Consider the following 23,665-nt stretch of genomic DNA (forward strand, 5'->3'; position numbering starts at 1 on the left):
TACTGAGCTAAATTAAAAGAAATTATTTGCATCCAATATTGTGAAAAGGGTATATCTGTAATATATAAGGAACAGCTAAAGGCATTAAGCTCAAACCATCAGGACATGTTGAGTGGGAAGTTAAACTAAATCAACAGACACTGTATGTAAACTTTCAGGGCATGTGGAGGGGGATGATTGATTAATATTTGTCTATATTCAAGATTGTAACATGACAGGGGGTTAGAATTCCTTCAGTCCTACAGAACCCCAAAGGTTAAGCAGATTTTCAACCTATTTATTTGAATATCCTTCCCCATACCCCTCTATCCAAAAGTGTGACTATTATTACAATTTGGCTCTGAATTTTATCTAATATATAAACAATCAGCCAAAATTTGAATCCTTATGGGAAAAAATAAACCAATTTAAAATATTCACTTCTCAGCAAATGAAAAAGACAACTTCAATCAAAAACACAAACAAAAATCAATTTTTAAAAACCTTTTCCACAGAAGAGGTTTTTCAAAGAGATATAAAGAGCTACATTAAGCCAAAGATGAGCAGAAATATAGTCAAATAGTATTTTGAGTATAAAAACACCATAAATTGTTATCAATAGATATGTGAATTCCAAAACAAACATATATTACAATAAATAACCAAGTCAAAATTAAAACAAGCAGAAACTACCACAAAGAGGAATTGAGCAAATGCTGCCTGTACCTTTTTAAGACCAGGACTTATTTGTATTTTACTGAAAACAAAAATATTTTAAATGTTTCCTTTTTCGTAACTTCCAAATGTACAATTGGATAACAATCCAAATGTGGTGAGATTCTTAGGAATGGGTGTATATTAAATTGTTAATCTATATTTAATTGTTCATTTTCAGAAATATTAGTAAGTATGGTGAATTTTGGATGTTATGAGAAATAAAAACATACTCTAAAATGAAAATTGTTTTCTTTGGCAAAGTGCAAGTTATACTCTAGTCTTTAGAGAAAAAAAAACAAGAAGCAATAGCTCTATTCTTCTTTGTACCAGATTCTACTTGTTCTTAGTTTGACTTGGTGATTCTTAGTGTATTCTATTTGTTTTCAGTTTTATCTATTTATTAGTAGTGATTTATGACATTTTAAAACCATGTACTAATTATATTTTATTAGAATTTTTCCTTTAGAAGTGGCTAAACACTGAACACCTGAGGAATGATTCCCCTTGATGACATTATAGCCTAGTAAATTACACAGCAGGGCATAGAATTATGATTAATGGATAATTTTTCTGGCATTGATCTACTTTAACAGGAGAAAAAAAGTTAAAGAAAGATGGCCACAACATTTTGAGAATGTAGGCCTACTAAACCGAGATACAGTTGCAAGAAGATATAGAGGAAAATACCTTGTGATACCTTGGACATGAAGGAACCATTGTTTTGTGAGGAAGAAATAGCAACAGTACTACAAGGATTCAAAAATAATAAGGCTCCAGGTGCTAATAGAATGGTAATTGAGTTTCTTAAATATGGTGACTCTGAGGATAGAAATAAGCTACTGGAGATTATGAATATGATTTTTGAAAAAGGGGGAAGTACCTAACAATTTTAGGAAAACCTTAATTAAACTACTGTACATGAAACAAGATAAGAGTGAGGGATGTAATTATCAAGGCTTTAGTCTGGTCTCTGTATGTAGCAAATTACCAAGTAATATGATACTTTTTAAACTGAGAGATGCTGTAGACAAAGTTTTAAGAGAACTACAGTGTAGTTTTAGGAAAGGTAGAGGATGTGTTGACCAAATTTTCATTCTTAGGTTAATAATTGAGAAGTGACTTAGTTGTCAAACACCTCTGATCCTCAGTTTGATAGATTATGAGCAAGCATTTGATTCTATTGATAGAAGAACTTAAGCAAAGGTCTATCCTTGTATGGTAAACTTCAAAAATACATTAAAGGGATTAGTGCTATGCACAAGAATAACACTGTTGTAAGGTAGGAAGTGAGGTTAGCAGCTGCATTTGTATTAAATCAGGAGTTAAGCAGGGTTGTTTTCTATCCCCCTTTATGTGGATCATCTCGATGGACATTCTCTTAAGGAGCACAGGAAAGGCAATTGGAGACCACAGAATCAAACGAAGAGGAAAGACTCTCCTGGACTTACATTATGCTGATGATTTAAGCATCCTAGATGAAAGTATGAGCAAAATGAATGACGTTTTAGAGGTTTTGTGAGTCCAGGGTACTAGAATAGGATTGAAAATTAATGTTAAGAAGACAAAGCCACTAAGTCTAGGAATAAGTGAATATGAAAAGGTGACATTGGTAACAAAAGATTGATCAGGTAGGCCGCTTCACTTACCTTGGTAGCATTATCAGTAAAGATGGTTGGAGCAGTGGAGACGTTAAAAGTAGAATAGCCAAGTCTCAGGGTGTTTTTTCACAGTTAAAAAAGTTTGGAAGATAAGTCTGTAAGCCAAGGTTAGAATATTAGGAGGTACAGTGGTCAAATATGGCTCTGTAGCATAGGCACTCTGAAAAGTGGATGAAGATTTACTAGATGTTTTCCAGAGAAATTGCCAACAGATTGTTCTTGAGTACCCATCTGACTGACTGTATTACAAACTGTAGGTTGCATGAAAAATGTGGTTCATCCTGCTTTCTAGGGTTATAATGAAAGGAAGGTTGAGATAGCTATGTCAGATTCTGCAGATGAAGGATGAGAGATTGTCTTTTTTGACCAACAATCAAGGGCTAGGTGGAAAGCAGGTTGTCTTTGTCTTGGGTGGGAGGATGTCATAAAAACAGATTTAACAGAAATGGAAGTTTCCAGTGAGGGTGTAAAAAGGGAAGCTTTGAATAGATTGGGATGGAGGAGGAGCATGTGTAGCTGTGTTGGCCTCAGGTGGCTTGGAGCTGTGATGAGTTGTTAGTAGTAGTAACAGTAGTAACCACTGAACTGACAGATGTTGGTGATTAGTATATTTTGAAAAAAATAAAAGGTCCATTGAATGGCACATTCATCTGTCAAATTGTTGTAGAGATCAGAAATCTACTAATTTGCACCTAAATCAGTAGCTTTCCAAGCTAATAAATGATATTGAACTATGGTATATTATACATTTAAATTTATTCCTGCTCAATACAACTAGGCCTACTAAGGTAGAAAGTGGATGTCAGAGGGTAAAAATTGTCACTTATGCTGTTTTTTTCTCTTGTTGCATTTGTCCCTCTCAAATAGAACAATAGCCTATGATGTAAATTTTTCATTGTTCACACTTTTGACTTACAAATAAAGTGAACATACCATCTGATGCCTTTTTTTATGTTCTTTATGAATATAATAATCACTTCTATTGCAAATTCAAATTTAAGCACTTTTTGACCTAGCCTAACTATGAATAATTTTGGCACTGAGAAAACATAGCATATCATTTTGTTGAAAATGACTGAAAATACATACTTTAAGGGAAAGTTCCATGTCAAGGAAGAGGAAAACAGCATAAATAGCAAAATAAAATTTATTTATTCAACTTAATTGCATAAAATCCATGCTTGTGGATTATATAATGTTAAAAAAATGGATTTATAATGAAACAGTAAGTTTGAGACCAATGTTTTCAAGTTTGAAACCTATGTTTTAAGCCATTTTTATACCAAAAAACTAGAAATATTTTGGTCGTTTTCAAGAGCTCAAAAAGTGCTTCAATTGAATTTGAAATTGAAGCAGTTATTATATTTGTAAAGAACATACAAAAAAGCATTCAGTGGGTTCAATGTTCCTATTACCTGAACAATTGTTTAGGGTCATGAAACTATTGTTAATATATGTGTTTTGGCTTTTGGAACATCTTTTCTCTCTTGCAAAACTACAGCAAACTCACCATTATGGAGTTATCCTGGCCCAAATATCCTGTATTTACACATATAGAATTGCAATCATTTCTGTTTCATTGATTAGATATTTGAAATTGCAAACCTGTAATAGTTTAGAAACAAATTAGGGCTATATATTTGCACATCAGGGGGGTAGGAGTAAAGCATAGCATATATTAAATACATAAACTAACCATTGCTGTATTTAATATATGCTATGCTTTATCCCCCCCCCCTAACATGCAAATATATCTAGGCTAACTCCATAACAGTGAGTTTGCAGTAATTTTGCAAGAGAGAAAAGATGTTCAAAAAGTCAAAATGCATCAATCAACAATAGTTTCATGACCAAAAACAACAGTTCAGGTAATAGGAACATTGACCTTCAGTGGTAGGCTATGTTCACTTTATTTGTAGCCTAAGTCAAAAATATGAACAATGAAAAATTTTACCCAATATGACATTCCAAGAAGCTGTAAATACATTTTTACATTACTTATCACATACGCCTTATTACATACTTGTTCACAGTCTGTTCTGTCCCACCAAAGAAAAGCCTATCTTGAGTTAGGGCCTACTCAAGACTTGGAAAATAGGATAAGACAACCAGTGCTGGGACACTTCAATCACTCTGCCTATTCTGGGACAGAATCTTTGGTTGGATTGCAACATGTCCAATACTGGGACAAAATACAGCAGGTTTTTTGGATGCAACCCAGAAAAATGTATGGATTGGATATCCAAGAATAAAGTCCTTTGTCCCAGTACTGGACACGTTGTGATCTAATCAAAAATTCTGTCCCCAAATAGGCAGTGTGATCAAAGTGACCCAGTACTGGTTGTCTTACCCTAGACTTACTTAATGACGGGAAAATTGGGAAGGATGATCCCAACCTTGAAACACTACCAGCTACATGCTTTACAGGAATTTTAACACCACTTTATATCCACGAAACGTGATATAAGGTAACTAAGGTAGTCTAACCTATTACAAGATAAGTAACCAACTAGATAAATCATTTGTGCTCCCCCAGACCAACTGGAAAAAAATAAAATGTACTAAAATACTGGATATATAGCTTACTGTTTAATAGTAATTTTTAAATGCCTGAAAACCGATAATACAGGCTTGGTGGATATGACTATTTTGCTGACCATGTTTTTGTCCAGAGATAATGCTTTCGATATTCAAAAATGCTGCCTACGAAAAACTTTATAGTTGCCGCTACAAGCAGAAGATCATCAGCACCTCACCAGAATAATCATCGAAATATCCAGCATTTCCCCAAAAAATCACCAAATCACTTCGGTCAATAACGATAAACTAAACACCAAACAGATGTGTTGAGCATCATGAGTTAAGACATTATATTTTTCAAAGGCTATCAACCGCTTTAAGAAGAAAGAGAATTTATACAAAAATGAAAATTCAATGAAAAACTGAAATTGCTATCTAAAATCATTTTTCTGGATATACAAGAGAGCCTTTTAAATTAGATATCACTATTTTACTATTTACTTTACATGATCTTTTGTTTTCGCTTTTATCAAATTTTTATTAAAATTAAGAACTACAGTATTATGCTTTTGTCTTCAAATTGAATCTTTATTGGTTTTAAGCGTTTTTAATCCCCGTTTCATACCTAGCATCCTTGATGGTAAATTTTTGCTTGAAAAAAAAAACAGTCAAATGGTGTATATTACTTATATATATGCTTTTTTCTGGAAAATTGTCATGGGTCAAGCCTCAGCTGAAATATCAAACAAAGAGTAATAAATATGATTTCTCGGGTTCCTTTCATGCAACTCCCGCTCTGGTCCATCTCCTAAATACTTTGGTTTGGAGATATCATCCAAAAGAAGCATCTTGGCAACAAACACAGGAGCCGGAGAGCACATAAGCTAACCAGCCAGAAGCAGCATTTTAACGGCAGACATTTTGCAAAGTCGCAATTTCATCAATTGTACTTGGTAACATTGCCCCAATCTGTTATGTTTATTCTCACTAGTTCCATTAATTAATGTGTCATCTTGTGACCTCGGGAATGGATTACTTCAAGAATTAGAACGTTTATAGGATTTTCAGTCTAATGCTATAGTTTATATTTAAGCTAACAAGTTAGATAAGTGAAGGGGATAAAAAAGAGGAATCGCAAATGCTTATATTATCTGAATAGTCATCCGCGAGTCCTATCCTAAAATAAGAAGTAAGAAATATGAACTGAGATGCTGTAAGGAAAATCCTGGTAAGAAAAGGAGTTTATTAAACGATTATTAGAAAAGAATTTCAATTATTTGCACATAGCCCACACAGAGTTTTGAATCAAAAACAAACTCCGTGCTCTTTAAATATGCAACAATAATATTTAAAAATATTATAAATCCACCGAGAAGACAGTATTTTCTTCTTTGGGTTTTCCCTTTTCTACTGCCTAGCCTTTGTGACTAATGATGAGAATATTTCGCTTGTTGCTGGGTCTTCAACAAACCTGTGCACATGCATTAACACGCATTTCTGATGAGACTTTTGATCAACATCGTTGGGGAAAACTGAACCTCTGCTGGGGCTTATAATGCGGGAGGACCATCAAGATATCTATAAAGTTCTGCAAGATAGGAAATATAATATTGCCTGCTCCATTCATGTATTCAGAAAAGAATGGCCAAAACTTTACTTGATCGCCGTCAATTTTGGAAAGGATCGTACTGTCTGCATTCTACAAACTCTGAAATTCTCTGTCCAAATCATCAGTGTCAAGGTTCAGAAAACACCGGTGGATCTAGGGGAGCCGGAGGGGTCCCGGGCTCCATAAGATATTTTTGGCGCCCTCTTTCCCTGTTTTTTTACACTCTTTTTTTCAAATAAATTTGTCAATCTGTTCAATTATTGGCACCTTTGTCGCATTGACCCCCCCCCTCAAAAAAATATCCCCTGTCAGAAAATTTTTCTTAAAGTGGCGCTATGGAAGGAGCCTGGCCGGACAACATTTTCAACAAGTCATTTTTATGATTTACACGCGAACGGATCTGAACGTAAAATCTGAACGTGAATGCCAAAGAGATTGCGGTCATAGCTGCTCTTAACGACAAAAGAATCCATTATCCCTCCAAAGCATGTTTCCACCTTGGCAAATGGCGAATGAACTTAAGCTGAACTAATCTGGAACTCAAAATTGAGACTCTGCAAACGAATTCTACACTCAAACTATGAATTTCTGGGCCAAGAAGGACGAGAGAGATAGAATAGAAAGATATATAGACAGTATAACCAGAAACGGAAAGAGGATGCCAATAGAACACAGAAAGAAAGATTAGAGGAGGAAGAGTATAAAGAAGAGAAAATGACAGGAAGGAAAGAGAGGAGGATAGAAGCTTATGAATTACAAAATGCTGGGAGAAATTCTCTAACACACCAACAATTGTCTAAAATAGATTTAATATAGGCACTAAAAATATATAGATATATATATATATATATATATATATATATATATATATATATATATATATATATATATATATATATATATATATATATATATATATATATATATATATATATATATATATATATATATATATTTAAAATAAATATATTACAATAATATAGGCATATTAAAATAGATTTAATATAGATCGTCAAGAAACTCATGAAAATTATATTAGAGGCTTGCTGGGGTTATCCAGAGGGTGATATTTTATCATAGGTAACTTATTGGCCTTCAGATGGCCATTATAATTTTTCTAAGGATCGATTTCATGAAAATGAGACGTATCAAACATTAAGTTCCAAGGCAAAAACCTATGACTTTGTTGACTATGAGGGGAGATGGAGTGAACAATAAGCCAAAACTGGAGGCAAAGCCGCCTTGTATTAAAAAAAGGATATGCTTGATATTCCAGTTTGAAATTTAATACTTCAGTAAAATGTGACACAGAAGTGGCTTAGCCAACTTATACAAAAACTTTGACACGGGAAATTGATTTTTCAGAACTTTTTTAAAAATAACAAGCTTCAGAATTCATAAATCAAATACGAAGCACCAATAAGCAGATACCTAGATAAGGCACTCAGTGTGCCAGAAAAACAATAAAACAAACTAACCGTGCAAGCATTCCTGCAAAAAGCTCAAGAAATTCTGGTCCAACCTGAAAAAAACAAATAGGGAAATTCAATTGCAATTCTAAAAAGATTTGTTTAATTCTTCTGTAAAAATAAAACGGACCAAAACAGAGAACAAACATGCAAATTGAGATGAAAATTTATGAATTCAACTCCAATTTAGCGACTATTTATTTAATACTCCAGGAAAAGTAAAGAAAACTAAGAGAGAGAAAAGGAATATGAAACGGGACTAAAATTTATAAATGTAGTCGAAGATGGCACGAACATTGTCGTGGTTCGCCTCTTTATAGAGGCACGAGTGTGCCTCCTTGAGATCGGTCATATAAACTCCCGAGGGGGCTTATTTGATTGGAAATCAGATGTTCAAGCACCATTTTAAGAATCAAAGAGATCAGAAGCAGCTATCCCCACGTCAAATTTTACACAAATACATCAGATAGAAATTTTGAGATAGCCTCTTCCAACTTATTCAAAATAGGACTATTCAAAAATAGTCCAAATATCATATAATAAGATCTTTGGGATTGACCGAATCCCCCAGAGTTTGGAGGTAAGGGTTGTAAGTTACACCCAATGTAGATAAATTAACCAGTAGCGTCATAATCCATTATATATGGCTACTACATTCTCAGCGCGTATAAAAAGCTCCTCCTATTTAATCTTCCATGAACAATCCAGTGTATATTTGTCAATTACTCAACAATGGTGGGTTGATGGTTGGATAATTGTTGGTGAGCAGCCGCAAAAATACAGGCAACTGCAAGCTAATTCCTGACAAGAGAAACATTTTGGTTGACTTACTTTCATAGAAGAAAAGACCACATATGCGGCTAATTGGGCTTCCCAAGGCTCACCAAAGCAATAAGCTTCTGTTGGAAGAAGAAAATGAAGACTTCAATGAAGTATCTCATAGTACAGAAAATCATATTTTTAAATATGTCGCTGGTTTTGTTGTTAAGAAGCTACTCACTTGGCATAAGTGTCCAATGTGTGCTACAAAGCTTATTTAAGGCAATAGTGAAGTTTTCAAGGAAACTTATTCTTTTATGGTAGAAAAGACCTACGAGCAGTCAAGTCTGCATTTATCCGACACTACAGTTGCTTGGCTAGGTGTTGTTTCGTTTCTGCAAGACTGTGACTCCATTTTTTTCAAACATTGCGGAAATTCTTGTTGGAAACCAGGACTAATCCATCGAAACTGGCTTGAGTGCAAAGACCTGAACTGGGCAGCTGGTTGTGAGGACTTACCCCTTCAAAACTTTATACAATATTTTTTGGGCACACGTGCATATTATGAAATTTAAAAGTCGTCAAATGAACAGAAATCTCAATCAAGGAAAATAAACTGGCAAGTAATTATTTTAGTTTTAGTAGTTTAGATATTTGATTACCTCCTTTTTTGATGAAGAGGTAAACTTTCAAAAACTAGTATTTGATTATCCCCTTAATGAGCTCCTCCCTACAGACAATGAAAATCAAACCAATATCAATAAACATATGTGAAAAAAGGAAGTGACTAAAATAAATGTAGTTGCAATTCTGCATTCAAACCAACCACATAATTTCCCTTTGAGATAAAATTGACAAAACTATGGAACTCAGGGTTCGGACAGGTCGGTTCGTTTCAAATTATAGGCTCTGTCCTAGGCCCAAATATATAACGTAATTTCCCGGGCCCAAATACAGGCCAAATATAGGATTCGGAAGTCCTCGGGATCAGATTTGTGGTGGATGGCGTGGGATGCCTGGTCACATAAATTCGTCATTTCCCGAGTTTCTGCATTGTTTTTTTTAATTTTCTTTTTATTATTATTTCAAATACAAACTGTAAAAATAGTAAAAACAGTAAAAAATCAGATACACATACTGTGCCAGCGATTGACTGATATAGGTAAAATACTTGGAATCACTCTTGCTGCCTCTTGGGCATCAATTTCGATATGAGGTCAGTTTTTTTCTTTGCAAGAGACTGCTCCATTCTCGCAGATTCCACCATCTGCTCTCTTTCACTTGTTCTGGACTTCACAGCTCCTTCGAGCAAAGAAACAGCTAGGGCAATGTCTATGGAACTCTTTGATTCGGCATCCTTCTTCATTCGGTCGGTCGCTTCCTGAAGTAGAGTATCTGCTACTGTTCTCTTTTCTTGCTCTGATGCTCTAAGTTTTTTCTTTTTGCTTTCCAGGTCTTCTATTTCGTTCTTTTTGTCGTGGACCTCCTGCAACTTCCGCTTGTTGTCCTCTTTGAAAGCTGCTTTCTCCTTCTCGGAAAGCTCTTCTTTTTTCTTTTCATCCAGATATTGTTGATGCCGAGACCATGCGGAACGTGCAAGATTCAACAGCTCTTTTGTAATAACAAACCGTTCTGGTTTTCCTCCATAAAGCCTCAACGTGTCATATACCACGAGTCTCGCATCCAGAACACGTTCAGACATTAACGCCTGGTCTTCACCGAGAATCCTACCAGAAAGCGAGAACCCACGCTCAACATCTGCACTGCCATGCGACAACGTCAGCACCGCTTTGATAAGCTTGGTAAGTTCCGGGTACTTGCTGTCCCCGCGCTCATTCACCAGTCCAAAATAATGGCGTCAAAAATTATCGATCCAAGTAATGTCCTCACAGGGTCCAGTTTCCGTTCGCAAAAGCAGCCACTCAGCCTGGGCGACGTCTGAGCTTACTCCAATCGCAATCTCGCGTGCCACAACCGCTATGTCTGCGATGCTTCTTGAATCCTTCATGTTGATCGGACTCAAACAGCGTAAAGCCTCTAGAATACCATCCTTTTCCAGAGGACATTTGTTCAAAATATGGCGAATACCCGCAATAAAATGTTTTCACATATTGGCATAGAAAATGGCCTTGTCTTTCAGTGTTGCTTTGTCACGGAAAGCTCGTTCCACATTTTCTGAAACTATGGGCTTTTCTGCAAATTTTTCAGCAAGGTTCAACATTTCTGGTGAGAAATTTTCAGCCTCGGTCACAAAATCTGGAGTAAGATCCGTCCACAAAGCGTCACAACTAGTCTTTTAATCTCTGAGTGCAGAACATGAATGAGATGCTCTTCTTTCTGAAACAGTTGGGTGAAACTCATGAAGTTCTGCTGGGGGTAGAACAAACTCGAGTTGGGCCTTCGCCTTCGCACTTCTGATATAAGCCACAATCTTCAGAAATTTGGGAGTGGACAGAACATTCTTCAGTTTTTTCTCTCTCGGCACGAAGTTCAGGAAGTATTCTAAGATTGCTGGCCACTGCTGCATAATTCTAGCAAGGGCACGTCCGATCGTCAGCCAGCAGCTTGATAGTCTTCACAACGTGCAGGCCAGCCGTCAAAAAATGAATACACAAGAATAAAAAAGTCGGAACTTTCTTCTCCGAACACCTGAAGACCTTTCAAGAAAGCGTTATGGATTATATGGATGTTGCAAGTACCGATGTTCAACATTCCCTCTCCCGTCACTTTCTTTTTTTCGGCATTGAGCTTTTTCCAAACGCTTTTGTTGACGTTCGGTCCGTCACTTCCAAGCGTGATCAGTTTTTCAACTGGCAGCTAATTCTGCTCCATGGCTGACATAATCTGCCTATACAGGTCATCACTTGTCGCATGGCCCATAAAACTTGTGCATAAATGTCTTCTCTGGATTTCATTTCCGTATGAGGACCAATATCGAACACGTATCTGTAACTCTTTTATACCAGCGTTGTTGGTTGTCTCGACATATTCTAGTACAAAATATGACTGAGTGTCCTTCATAAGCATTTACTTACAGTAAGGATGCAGCGCACCGGTGATCAGATACGCGAGTTTCTTTGCACATAGGGACATACCGTCAGGGATCTTACCGAGGAACATTGCATGGAAGGTTGCGACAATATGGTCTGAAGAGTTAGCAGACACGGAACAGTGTACTGTCTGAGTTGCCCATATTAACTCAGCTTTACAAGCGGCATCACGCTCACAAAACATGTTTGTACCAACTAATGGTTTATCCTTGGTTGTTTCATCAACTCGAGATTGTCCGGTCAGGTGAAGCTGTAGTGGATGTAGTTGAGCAGTAACTGCGGCTTTGTGGTCTGCAGATCGCACATGTTGGTTTAGCTGAGCAACCCCAGCTGTACAACCAAGATTTTTCAAGCAGAGTTTGCAAAAGAACGAGTACTGGTCGTTCCCAGTCTTACACCATTCGCCAATCTTTCTACCGCTGCAATCCGTCTTAGCAAGCCATTAACTATTAAACTTGGTAGGCCCCATACTTAATTACCAAGCATCAACTGCAAAATAGCATCCCAAGATTAAAAGACCATAAAAAGAAAAAATATGGATATAGTAATAATAATTTATTTTTAGCCAACATCATAACAAGTTATGGCACTTGTGGAGTAATCCACAAAAAAAAGAAAATGAAATACACTGCAAACAAAATACAGTACAAATAGAAAAAACACAACGCTACAATGAGATTAACCGAACAGACGGACCAAAGGATGATGAGGCGATAAACGATAAAAAGTTGATTCCGACAATCTTCCATGCAGGAGAGCCAACTTTGCACTTATATCAAGGACATCAAACTTACAAATTATCTTACCATTGCTATACCAAGTAAAAATTTACAATATCTGAAATAAAAGTCTGAATCTGGTTAACATCATTTTTCTTTAGAAGGGGATAAAGACCCAAAAGATAAAGGCCAGAATGATCCCAGAATGTAGCATATAGCCTACCCAGTGCACGTCTATTATACTTCCCCTGATTAGCAACTATCTTAGAATAGCCCATTTGAATAACTGGGCTGTATGCATCAGCCTTTTAAATAGCGTTCAGCCAGGAAACGCATAAGTCGCAAGAACTCCAGTCTCATTAAGCAGATACTGCAAGCCATATACTGATCTTCGCTCATTTTAGACAGGCCCAACATGACAAAAAACAAAACATAGGCTACTAAGTCAACACAACAGCATAGCCCAGACAGAAGCAGCTTACTAAGCCCAACACAAAGCATTAGTTAAGTTCAAACAGCTCAACAGTTGCAATTAATTATCAATCTACACCGAAAGACAGCAGTCTACAAGCAGAGTCAAAAGCATAAGAAAATCACATCTTGGCTTACTTAACAAGCAGTGAAAATTGCAAATCATGAGCAAGGTTCTTAGTGCTCTTCAGCCGAAAATATAGGAATAATATGCTTTTAGCCAAAATATAGGCATTTTATAGGAGTGCATTAAAATATAGGAATTATTGGAATTTATAGGCGAGTCCAAACACTGGTAACTGAAATATCAATGGAATGCATCAAATTTCCTAATCAAATGTCATCACGTTATGACATTGTTTAAATAAAAATTATTTTTACCTTGATTATCCTTATAAATTCATTCTTTGCATTCTTATTTCTTTGCATTTTTTCTTTCCATTCTTAAGTCAATGTTATCTTTATCTTTTGCATTATTACAGCCATACCAAATATTTTCCTCTGCCAAACATGTCCCTACCCATGAAAAAATCTAATGTTGTTTATGTTTTTGCTTGTTTATATCTTCTCTGGAGCGGTTGCATCTTGGTCCAGCTTTCTCTAATGGTCGATATAGGGGAATCATTATGCTGTATATGTCTATCTACAGTGGTTATGGCCCAGGGGAATACAAGATTTTTATGGAAGCAGTGGTTGTGTGAACTTTAGAAGAAGCTCATTTGATTGGAAATGTATAGTTCCCATTTAAGAGTCAAACATGCTATAGAGCAACTAGCCTTCCCCTCTCTTAAATCCTCTCTTTCTGAAATGCATTCAATTGAAAGTGTGAGATAGCCATTTCGTTACCAATAGTTCAAAAGTTATCTAACAATGTCTTTAGGGTGGATATAATCCTCCAGAGCCCATGAGCAAGGGTTGCAAGTTATGCCCTGGGGCATATAATGTCTTTATGGAACAGCTGGCTGTATAAACTTTGGAATGGATGGAGCTCATTAGATTGGAGCTTGGAAGTTTTAGTACCCCTTTTAACAGTCAAAAGTGAATGGAGGGCAATCATCCAACCCCCACCCCCTCATGCCTATTCTTCCCCAAAACATATCCAATTGAATTCTAAGAGAGCTATTTTGTTCAGCATTGTTGAAAGGTTCAGTAATTATGTCTTTGGGGATGTCAACCTCTCCACAGTCCTCAGAAAAAGGGCTGTAAGTTCGGCAATTCATTCATTGTTTACCCATAGAATGCTATTGAGACAGGTATGCATGTTTGAACTTTATTTTCCAAGAAGATAAAGGGCATTCAGGTGAGCATTTTAGAGAATGTTGAGAGGAGTGTTGAACTAAATCAAAACAATTTATCTGTATGCAGATTGTAAAAGGGTCTAACACAGGAATAACTGAGTACATTAGTTTGGAAAATTCAGGAAATGACAAGGAAGATGATCAAAAAGGCAATATTTGCATGCTACTAATGCTACTATAACTACCACCACTACTACTACCACACTACTTCATTTACCATATTGAGGGGAAATTTGAACTAAATTAAAAGACAATGTGCATGCACATTGTCAAAATAGCATATCTCAAGAATTGATTTGGGCATTAAGTTTGAACTTTCAGATAATGCTTAAAGATCATGATCATCTCACCAAAAGGCAATATGTGCAAACTAATGTTGATACTACTGTTATTGCTACATTTACTACTACTGCCATTTTAACTACTTGTAAGGCTAAAAGCATTGAGGAGAAAATTTCAAGAAGTACATGAAGATACAGGTTATCAAAAGGACATATCAGCAATGTCATAACAATGACTATTTGTATTAAGCTGAAACCACTAGGACTTGATGAGAGGGATGTTCTTATGTTAATACTACTTCTGCGAGTAGTACAACTGCTATTCAATACTATTACTAGTAATATCAATACTACTACTGTGACAATTATCACAACTATACATAAGGGTATGAAAGTAAAATTTTCAAGGAATTTTGAGGGTGGAGGTGAACTGAATGACAACACGCCATCTGTATGCAAGCTGTCAAGAGGGTGTAACAGCAATATCTTAGGAACAGTTTGGTGACTGAAGTTAAAACTAACAGGGCTTTTTGTGAGGGATATTGAACTAACCAAAAGAAAATATTTGCATCCTGATACTACTATTTCTACTGATACTACTACTACTGTTATTGTTATTACTACTACTGCCACTAAAGCTTAGGCTACTACAATTAATTCTACTGCTACTACTACTACTATTACTGCTATTAAAACTAAGGATATTAAGCAAAAAAAATTGGAACACAAAAATCCCTCACTATGCATCAGGGCTACATTCCAAAAAAACATGACGCAAATTGAAACAATCCAAAGGGAATTAAGATTTTGTATTGCAAATCATGTAAAGATTGAAGATAAGTTACATGGTTATAAAAATACTACTTTTTAAAAAGAAAATTGAACAAAGTAAAAATTAAAAAACAATTAAACTCTCATTAATCCATAATGAGTGTTGTAATAGTGGTACTTTGGTAGAGGTAAAAAGACAAAGATAAAAATCACCCAGGAAGTGATGAACAAAGACAAGCAAACAAAATCCCTCACAGGGTTATAACACAAAGTGACAAGTAATCTACAATGCATGAACTAATTCTCCCATTCACCCTTCACTGAATTTCAGCCAAACTGGCGGCCAAAAATACATTTTTAACGGGGATGAGTCACACTTTTAACTACTCAGTTAATTGAATCGCCTGCAAACCATAGTTATTATTTAAAAGAGAGAATCAAAGAAAAACAAACAAGTAAAAGGAAAGATGGAGTTAAGTTTGCAAAAAAGGGCATTATCTGATATAAAGGGACTAGAAAAAACTTCAAGAATCAAATACAAAACAACACAACCTCAAAGCCTAACAATGTGCAATGAAAATTAGTACTAAATAAGCAGTGATGCAACTTTGAAAAAAAATACAAAACGAAACGACGCAAAGCAAGGTATTGGTGCATATAGAAACTGTATGGAACTAGTTCAAAACACACTTTGCCCACACAAATTGTCAAGCACACACATCAGAAATACTTCAGGAGCAGTTGATTGTTTTAAGCTGAAACTTTGAGCCCATGTTGAAGAAACCAAAAGTGCTTTGTGCATACTGCTACTAATGCTGCTACAACTATTGCTACTGTGCAAGAAAAGGGGAAACTTTTAAGGAATATTTAGGTGAATGTTGAACTAGATCAAAACAAAATACGCGCATGTGGGCTTTCAAAAAGGTGAAATAGCAATATCTGAAGAACAACTTATTTTATTCAGTTGGACCTTTAAGGGTAAGTTGTGGGGATTTTGAACTAACCAGAAGGCAAATTGTTTATACTTTTATTACCGCAACTACAGTTACTGTAACTAATGATGCTAAGGCTATTAAGGTGAAACTTTTAGGGAAGGTTTAGGAGGAGTTTCAATTAAAGATAAAAACTGTATGCACACAGGTATTCAAAAGGGCATTTAAGCAATCTCATAATCAGCACCATTCAAAAGGGCATGTAAGCAATCTCATACTCAGCACCATTCTTTAATAGCTAAAAATATCATTGAAACTTTTAAAGGAGCTAATTTCAAGTTAAAGTTCTGGTGCCCATTTTAAGAGTAAAAAGAGATTGGAGGGCAAGCAATCCATTTCTTAAGTCCATTCATTTTCCAAAGCATCCAGTCAAAATTTTGAGACAGCCATTTTGCTCAGCATAGTAGAACAGTCCAGAAACTATGTCTTTAAATATATTGGGCACATCAACCCCCCCCCCCTTCACAATTATGCAGTTGGCCCATTATATTTTAAAACTAAATGTTACTTTAAACTAAGTCGAAAGGTATTATGTTTGTTGTTGTCAATAAGACACCTCAGCAATATATGAAGAACAACAGGGGGTATTAAGTTGAAACTTTTGGCCTACTACTGTTGCTAATTGTACTCTTACAATGTAAATAAATAACAAGATCCAAAAGCTCATATGGCACTTGTGACGAGGTCAGAAGAGCCAAGAGCTCATCCATTCTACTCTAAGCCTTTTCCGAGATTTCCGGTTTCCAAGATTTCGATTTTCGTTTCCCCCTCTCCCCCCCCCCTTATGTCTCTGGATCTGATTTGAAAATAGAGCATCTGAGACACAAAATCTTTCTATATATCAAGTTTCGCAAAAATTAACATTAGTAGGGCTGATAACACTCATGGCTTCTCAAGACAAGAACATACTTTGTGCTTTAATTAAAAAATATATATTTTAAATGTTTTCAATTTTTTTACTTTCACAATTAAAAAATTATCAAAAACATAAGGAATAAATATCAGTATAGGTCAATTAAACTGACAATCCATGGCCATTTGTTTTATTTTTTAGTAAGGTGCAAATTATGTTCTGGTCTTTGTAAGGCATGTTCTCAGGCCTACTCATGTTAATTTTTGCTTGTTTTAACTTTGACTTGGCTATTTATTGTAATTTATATTTGTTTTGAGTCTCATTTATTTATTGATAGTGATTTATAGTAGTTTTAAGCTTGGAAGATAAGGTAACTTTGTTTCTGTTTATTTTTGGCTTAATGGAGCTCTTTACTTTTCTTTGAAAAACTTGTTTTGTGGAAAAAGTTTTTTTAAACAAATCCCAGGAAAAAAGTATGAGTATTATGTTGAAACTTCTGGGTAAGTTATTGGGGATACTGAGCTAAATTAAAAGAAATTATTTGCATCCAATATTGTGAAAAGGGTATATCTGTAATATATAAGGAACAGCTAAAGGCATTAAGCTCAAACCATCAGGACATGTTGAGTGGGAAGTTAAACTAAATCAACAGACACTGTATGTAAACTTTCAGGGCATGTGGAGGGGGATGATTGATTAATATTTGTCTATATTCAAGATTGTAACATGACAGGGGGTTAGAATTCCTTCAGTCCTACAGAACCCCAAAGGTTAAGCAGATTTTCAACCTATTTATTTGAATATCCTTCCCCATACCCCTCTATCCAAAAGTGTGACTATTATTACAATTTGGCTCTGAATTTTATCTAATATATAAACAATCAGCCAAAATTTGAATCCTTATGGGAAAAAATAAACCAATTTAAAATATTCACTTCTCAGCAAATGAAAAAGACAACTTCAATCAAAAACACAAACAAAAATCAATTTTTAAAAACCTTTTCCACAGAAGAGGTTTTTCAAAGAGATAAAGAGCTACATTAAGCCAAAGATGAGCAGAAATATAGTCAAATAATATTTTGAGTATAAAACCACCATAAATTGTTATCAATAGATATGTGAATTCCAAAACAAACATATATTACAATAAATAACCAAGTCAAAATTAAAACAAGCAGAAACTACCACAAAGAGGAATTGAGCAAATGCTGCCTGTACCTTTTTAAGACCAGGACATTATTTGTATTTTACTGAAAACAAAAATATTTTAAATGTTTCCTTTTTCGTAACTTCCAAATGTACAATTGGATAACAATCCAAATGTGGTGAGATTCTTAGGAATGGGTGTATATTAAATTGTTAATTTTCAGAAATATTAGTAAGTATGGTGAATTTTGGATGTTATGAGAAATAAAAACATACTCTAAAATGAAAATTGTTTTCTTTGGCAAAGTGCAAGTTATACTCTAGTCTTTAGAGAAAAAAAAACAAGAAGCAATAGCTCTATTCTTCTTTGTACCAGATTCTACTTGTTCTTAGTTTGACTTGGTGATTCTTAGTGTATTCTATTTGTTTTCAGTTTTATCTATTTATTAGTAGTGATTTATGACATTTTAAAACCATGTACTAATTATATTTTATTAGAATTTTTCCTTTAGAAGTGGCTAAACACTGAACACCTGAGGAATGATTCCCCTTGATGACATTATAGCCTAGTAAATTACACAGCAGGGCATAGAATTATGATTAATGGATAATTTTTCTGGCATTGATCTACTTTAACAGGAGAAAAAAAGTTAAAGAAAGATGGCCACAACATTTTGAGAATGTAGGCCTACTAAACCGAGATACAGTTGCAAGAAGATATAGAGGAAAATACCTTGGATGAAATACCTTGTGATACCTTGGACATGAAGGAACCATTGTTTTGTGAGGAAGAAATAGCAACAGTACTACAAGGATTCAAAAATAATAAGGCTCCAGGTGCTAATAGAATGGTAATTGAGTTTCTTAAATATGGTGACTCTGAGGATAGAAATAAGCTACTGGAGATTATGAATATGATTTTTGAAAAAGGGGGAAGTACCTAACAATTTTAGGAAAACCTTAATTAAACTACTGTACATGAAACAAGATAAGAGTGAGGGATGTAATTATCAAGGCTTTAGTCTGGTCTCTGTATGTAGCAAATTACCAAGTAATATGATACTTTTTAAACTGAGAGATGCTGTAGACAAAGTTTTAAGAGAACAACAGTGTAGTTTTAGGAAAGGTAGAGGATGCGTTGACCAAATTTTCACTCTTAGGTTAATAATTGAGAAGTGCCTTAGTTGTCAAACACCTCTGATCCTCAGTTTGATAGATTATGAGCAAGCATTTGATTCTATTGATAGATGAGCTTAAGCAAAGGTCTTATCCTTGTTTGGTAAACTTCAAAAATACATTAAAGTGATTAGTGCTATGCACAAGAATAACACTGTTGTAAGGTAGGAAGTGAGGTTAGCAGCTGCATTTGTATTAAATCAGGAGTTAAGCAGGGTTGTTTTCTATCCCCCTTTATGTGGATCATCTCGATGGACATTCTCTTAAGGAGCACAGGAAAGGCAATTGGAGACCACAGAATCAAACGAAGAGGAAAGACTCTCCTGGACTTACATTATGCTGATGATTTAAGCATCCTAGATGAAAGTATGAGCAAAATGAATGACGTTTTAGAGGTTTTGTGAGTCCAGGGTACTAGAATAGGATTGAAAATTAATGTTAAGAAGACAAAGCCACTAAGTCTAGGAATAAGTGAATATGAAAAGGTGACATTGGTAACAAAAGATTGATCAGGTAGGCCGCTTCACTTACCTTGGTAGCATTATCAGTAAAGATGGTTGGAGCAGTGGAGACGTTAAAAGTAGAATAGCCAAGTCTCAGGGTGTTTTTTCACAGTTAAAAAAGTTTGGAAGATAAGTCTGTAAGCCAAGGTTAGAATATTAGGAGGTACAGTGGTCAAATATGGCTCTGTAGCATAGGCACTCTGAAAAGTGGATGAAGATTTACTAGATGTTTTCCAGAGAAATTGCCAACAGATTGTTCTTGAGTACCCATCTGACTGACTGTATTACAAACTGTAGGTTGCATGAAAAATGTGGTTCATCCTGCTTTCTAGGGTTATAATGAAAGGAAGGTTGAGATAGCTATGTCAGATTCTGCAGATGAAGGATGAGAGATTGTCTTTTTTGACCAACAATCAAGGGCTAGGTGGAAAGCAGGTTGTCTTTGTCTTGGGTGGGAGGATGTCATAAAAACAGATTTAACAGAAATGGAAGTTTCCAGTGAGGGTGTAAAAAGGGAAGCTTTGAATAGATTGGGATGGAGAAGGAGCATGTATAGCTGTGTTGGCCTCAGGTGGCTTGGAGCTGTGATGAGTTGTTAGTAGTAGTAACAGTAGTAACCACTGAACTGACAGATGTTGGTGATTAGTATATTTTGAAAAAAATAAAAGGTCCATTGAATGGCACATTCATCTGTCAAATTGTTGTAGAGATCAGAAATCTACTAATTTGCACCTAAATCAGTAGCTTTCCAAGCTAATAAATGATATTGAACTATGGTATATTATACATTTAAATTTATTCCTGCTCAATACAACTAGGCCTACTAAGGTAGAAAGTGGATGTCAGAGGGTAAAAATTGTCACTTATGCTGTTTTTTTCTCTTGTTGCATTTGTCCCTCTCAAATAGAACAATAGCCTATGATGTAAATTTTTCATTGTTCACACTTTTGACTTACAAATAAAGTGAACATACCATCTGATGCCTTTTTTTATGTTCTTTATGAATATAATAATCACTTCTATTGCAAATTCAAATTTAAGCACTTTTTGACCTAGCCTAACTATGAATAATTTTGGCACTGAGAAAACATAGCATATCATTTTGTTGAAAATGACTGAAAATACATACTTTAAGGGAAAGTTCCATGTCAAGGAAGAGGAAAACAGCATAAATAGCAAAATAAAATTTATTTATTCAACTTAATTGCATAAAATCCATGCTTGTGGATTATATAATGTTAAAAAAATGGATTTATAATGAAACAGTAAGTTTGAGACCAATGTTTTCAAGTTTGAAACCTATGTTTTAAGCCATTTTTATACCAAAAAACTAGAAATATTTTGGTCGTTTTCAAGAGCTCAAAAAGTGCTTCAATTGAATTTGAAATTGAAGCAGTTATTATATTTGTAAAGAACATACAAAAAAGCATTCAGTAGGTTCAATGTTCCTATTACCTGAACAATTGTTTAGGGTCATGAAACTATTGTTAATATATGTGTTTTGGCTTTTGGAACATCTTTTCTCTCTTGCAAAACTACAGCAAACTCACCATTATGGAGTTATCCTGGCCCAAATATCCTGTATTTACACATATAGAATTGCAATCATTTCTGTTTCATTGATTAGATATTTGAAATTGCAAACCTGTAATAGTTTAGAAACAAATTAGGGCTATATATTTGCACATCAGGGGGGTAGGAGTAAAGCATAGCATATATTAAATACATAAACTAACCATTGCTGTATTTAATATATGCTATGCTTTATCCCCCCCCCCTAACATGCAAATATATCTAGGCTAACTCCATAACAGTGAGTTTGCAGTAATTTTGCAAGAGAGAAAAGATGTTCAAAAAGTCAAAATGCATCAATCAACAATAGTTTCATGACCAAAAACAACAGTTCAGGTAATAGGAACATTGACCTTCAGTGGTAGGCTATGTTCACTTTATTTGTAGCCTAAGTCAAAAATATGAACAATGAAAAATTTTACCCAATATGACATTCCAAGAAGCTGTAAATACATTTTTACATTACTTATCACATACGCCTTATTACATACTTGTTCACAGTCTGTTCTGTCCCACCAAAGAAAAGCCTATCTTGAGTTAGGGCCTACTCAAGACTTGGAAAATAGGATAAGACAACCAGTGCTGGGACACTTCAATCACTCTGCCTATTCTGGGACAGAATCTTTGGTTGGATTGCAACATGTCCAATACTGGGACAAAATACAGCAGGTTTTTTGGATGCAACCCAGAAAAATGTATGGATTGGATATCCAAGAATAAAGTCCTTTGTCCCAGTACTGGACACGTTGTGATCTAATCAAAAATTCTGTCCCCAAATAGGCAGTGTGATCAAAGTGACCCAGTACTGGTTGTCTTACCCTAGACTTACTTAATGATGGGAAAATTGGGAAGGATGATCCCAACCTTGAAACACTACCAGCTACATGCTTTACAGGAATTTTAACACCACTTTATATCCACGAAACGTGATATAAGGTAACTAAGGTAGTCTAACCTATTACAAGATAAGTAACCAACTAGATAAATCATTTGTGCTCCCCCAGACCAACTGGAAAAAAATAAAATGTACTAAAATACTGGATATATAGCTTACTGTGTAATAGTAATTTTTAAATGCCTGAAAACCGATAATACAGGTTTGGTGGATATGACTATTTTGCTGACCATGTTTTTGTTCAGAGATAATGCTTTCGATATTCAAAAATGCTGCCTTCGAAAAACTTTATAGTTGCCGCTACAGGCAGAAGATCATCAGTACCTCACCAGAATAATCATCGAAATATCCAGCATTTCCCCAAAAAATCACCAAATCACTTCGGTCAATAACGATAAACTAAACACCAAACAGATGTGTTGAGCATCATGAGTTAAGACATTATATTTTTCAAAGGCTATCAACCGCTTTAAGAAGAAAGAGAATTTATACAAAAATGAAAATTCAATGAAAAACTGAAATTGCTATCTAAAATCATTTTTCTGGATATACAAGAGAGCCTTTTAAATTAGATATCACTATTTTACTATTTACTTTACATGATCTTTTGTTTTCGCTTTTATCAAATTTTTATTAAAATTAAGAACTACAGTATTATGCTTTTGTCTTCAAATTGAATCTTGATTGGTTTTAAGCGTTTTTAATCCCCGTTTCATACCTAGCATCCTTGATGGGAAATTTTTGCTTGAAAAAAAAAAACAGTCAAATGGTGTATATTACTTATATATATGCTTTTTCCTGGAAAATTGTCATGGGTCAAGCCTCAGCTGAAATATCAAACAAAGAGTAATAAATATGATTTCTCGGGTTCCTTTCATGCAACTCCCGCTCTGGTCCATCTCCTAAATACTTTGGTTTGGAGATATCATCCAAAAGAAGCATCTTGGCAACAAACACAGGAGCCGGAGAGCACATAAGCTAACCAGCCAGAAGCAGCATTTTAACGGCAGACATTTTGCAAAGTCGCAATTTCATCAATTGTACTTGGTAACATTGCCCCAATCTGTTATGTTTATTCTCACTAGTTCCATTAATTAATGTGTCATCTTGTGACCTCGGGAATGGATTACTTCAAGAATTAGAACGTTTATAGGATTTTCAGTCTAATGCTAGCTACAGTTTATCTTTAAGCTAACAAGTTAGATACGTAAAGGGGATAAAAAAGAG

General features: G+C 35.1%; 1 protein-coding gene across 4 annotated transcripts in view; it reads right to left on the reverse strand.

Moving 5' to 3' along the window:
• Nucleotides 1-22,705, reverse strand: part of LOC136032096 (uncharacterized) — a 438,713-nt gene extending 416,008 nt beyond the window's left edge. For 2 of the 4 annotated variants that reach the window (XM_065712240.1, XM_065712238.1), the window contains exon 1: nt 4,941-5,068. In XM_065712240.1, coding sequence (XP_065568312.1) covers nt 4,941-5,014 — 74 coding nt within the window. In that variant the 5' untranslated portion in view covers nt 5,015-5,068. Of the gene's footprint in view, nt 1-4,940; nt 5,069-22,597 lie in introns of those variants that run through there. The other 2 variants (XM_065712239.1, XM_065712241.1) reach the window with 2 other exon arrangements.
• Nucleotides 22,706-23,665: the final 960 nt, after the last annotated feature.

The sequence above is a fragment of the Artemia franciscana genome, chromosome 10 (genome assembly GCF_032884065.1).
Source record: "Artemia franciscana chromosome 10, ASM3288406v1, whole genome shotgun sequence".
Lineage (NCBI taxonomy): Eukaryota > Metazoa > Arthropoda > Branchiopoda > Anostraca > Artemiidae > Artemia > Artemia franciscana.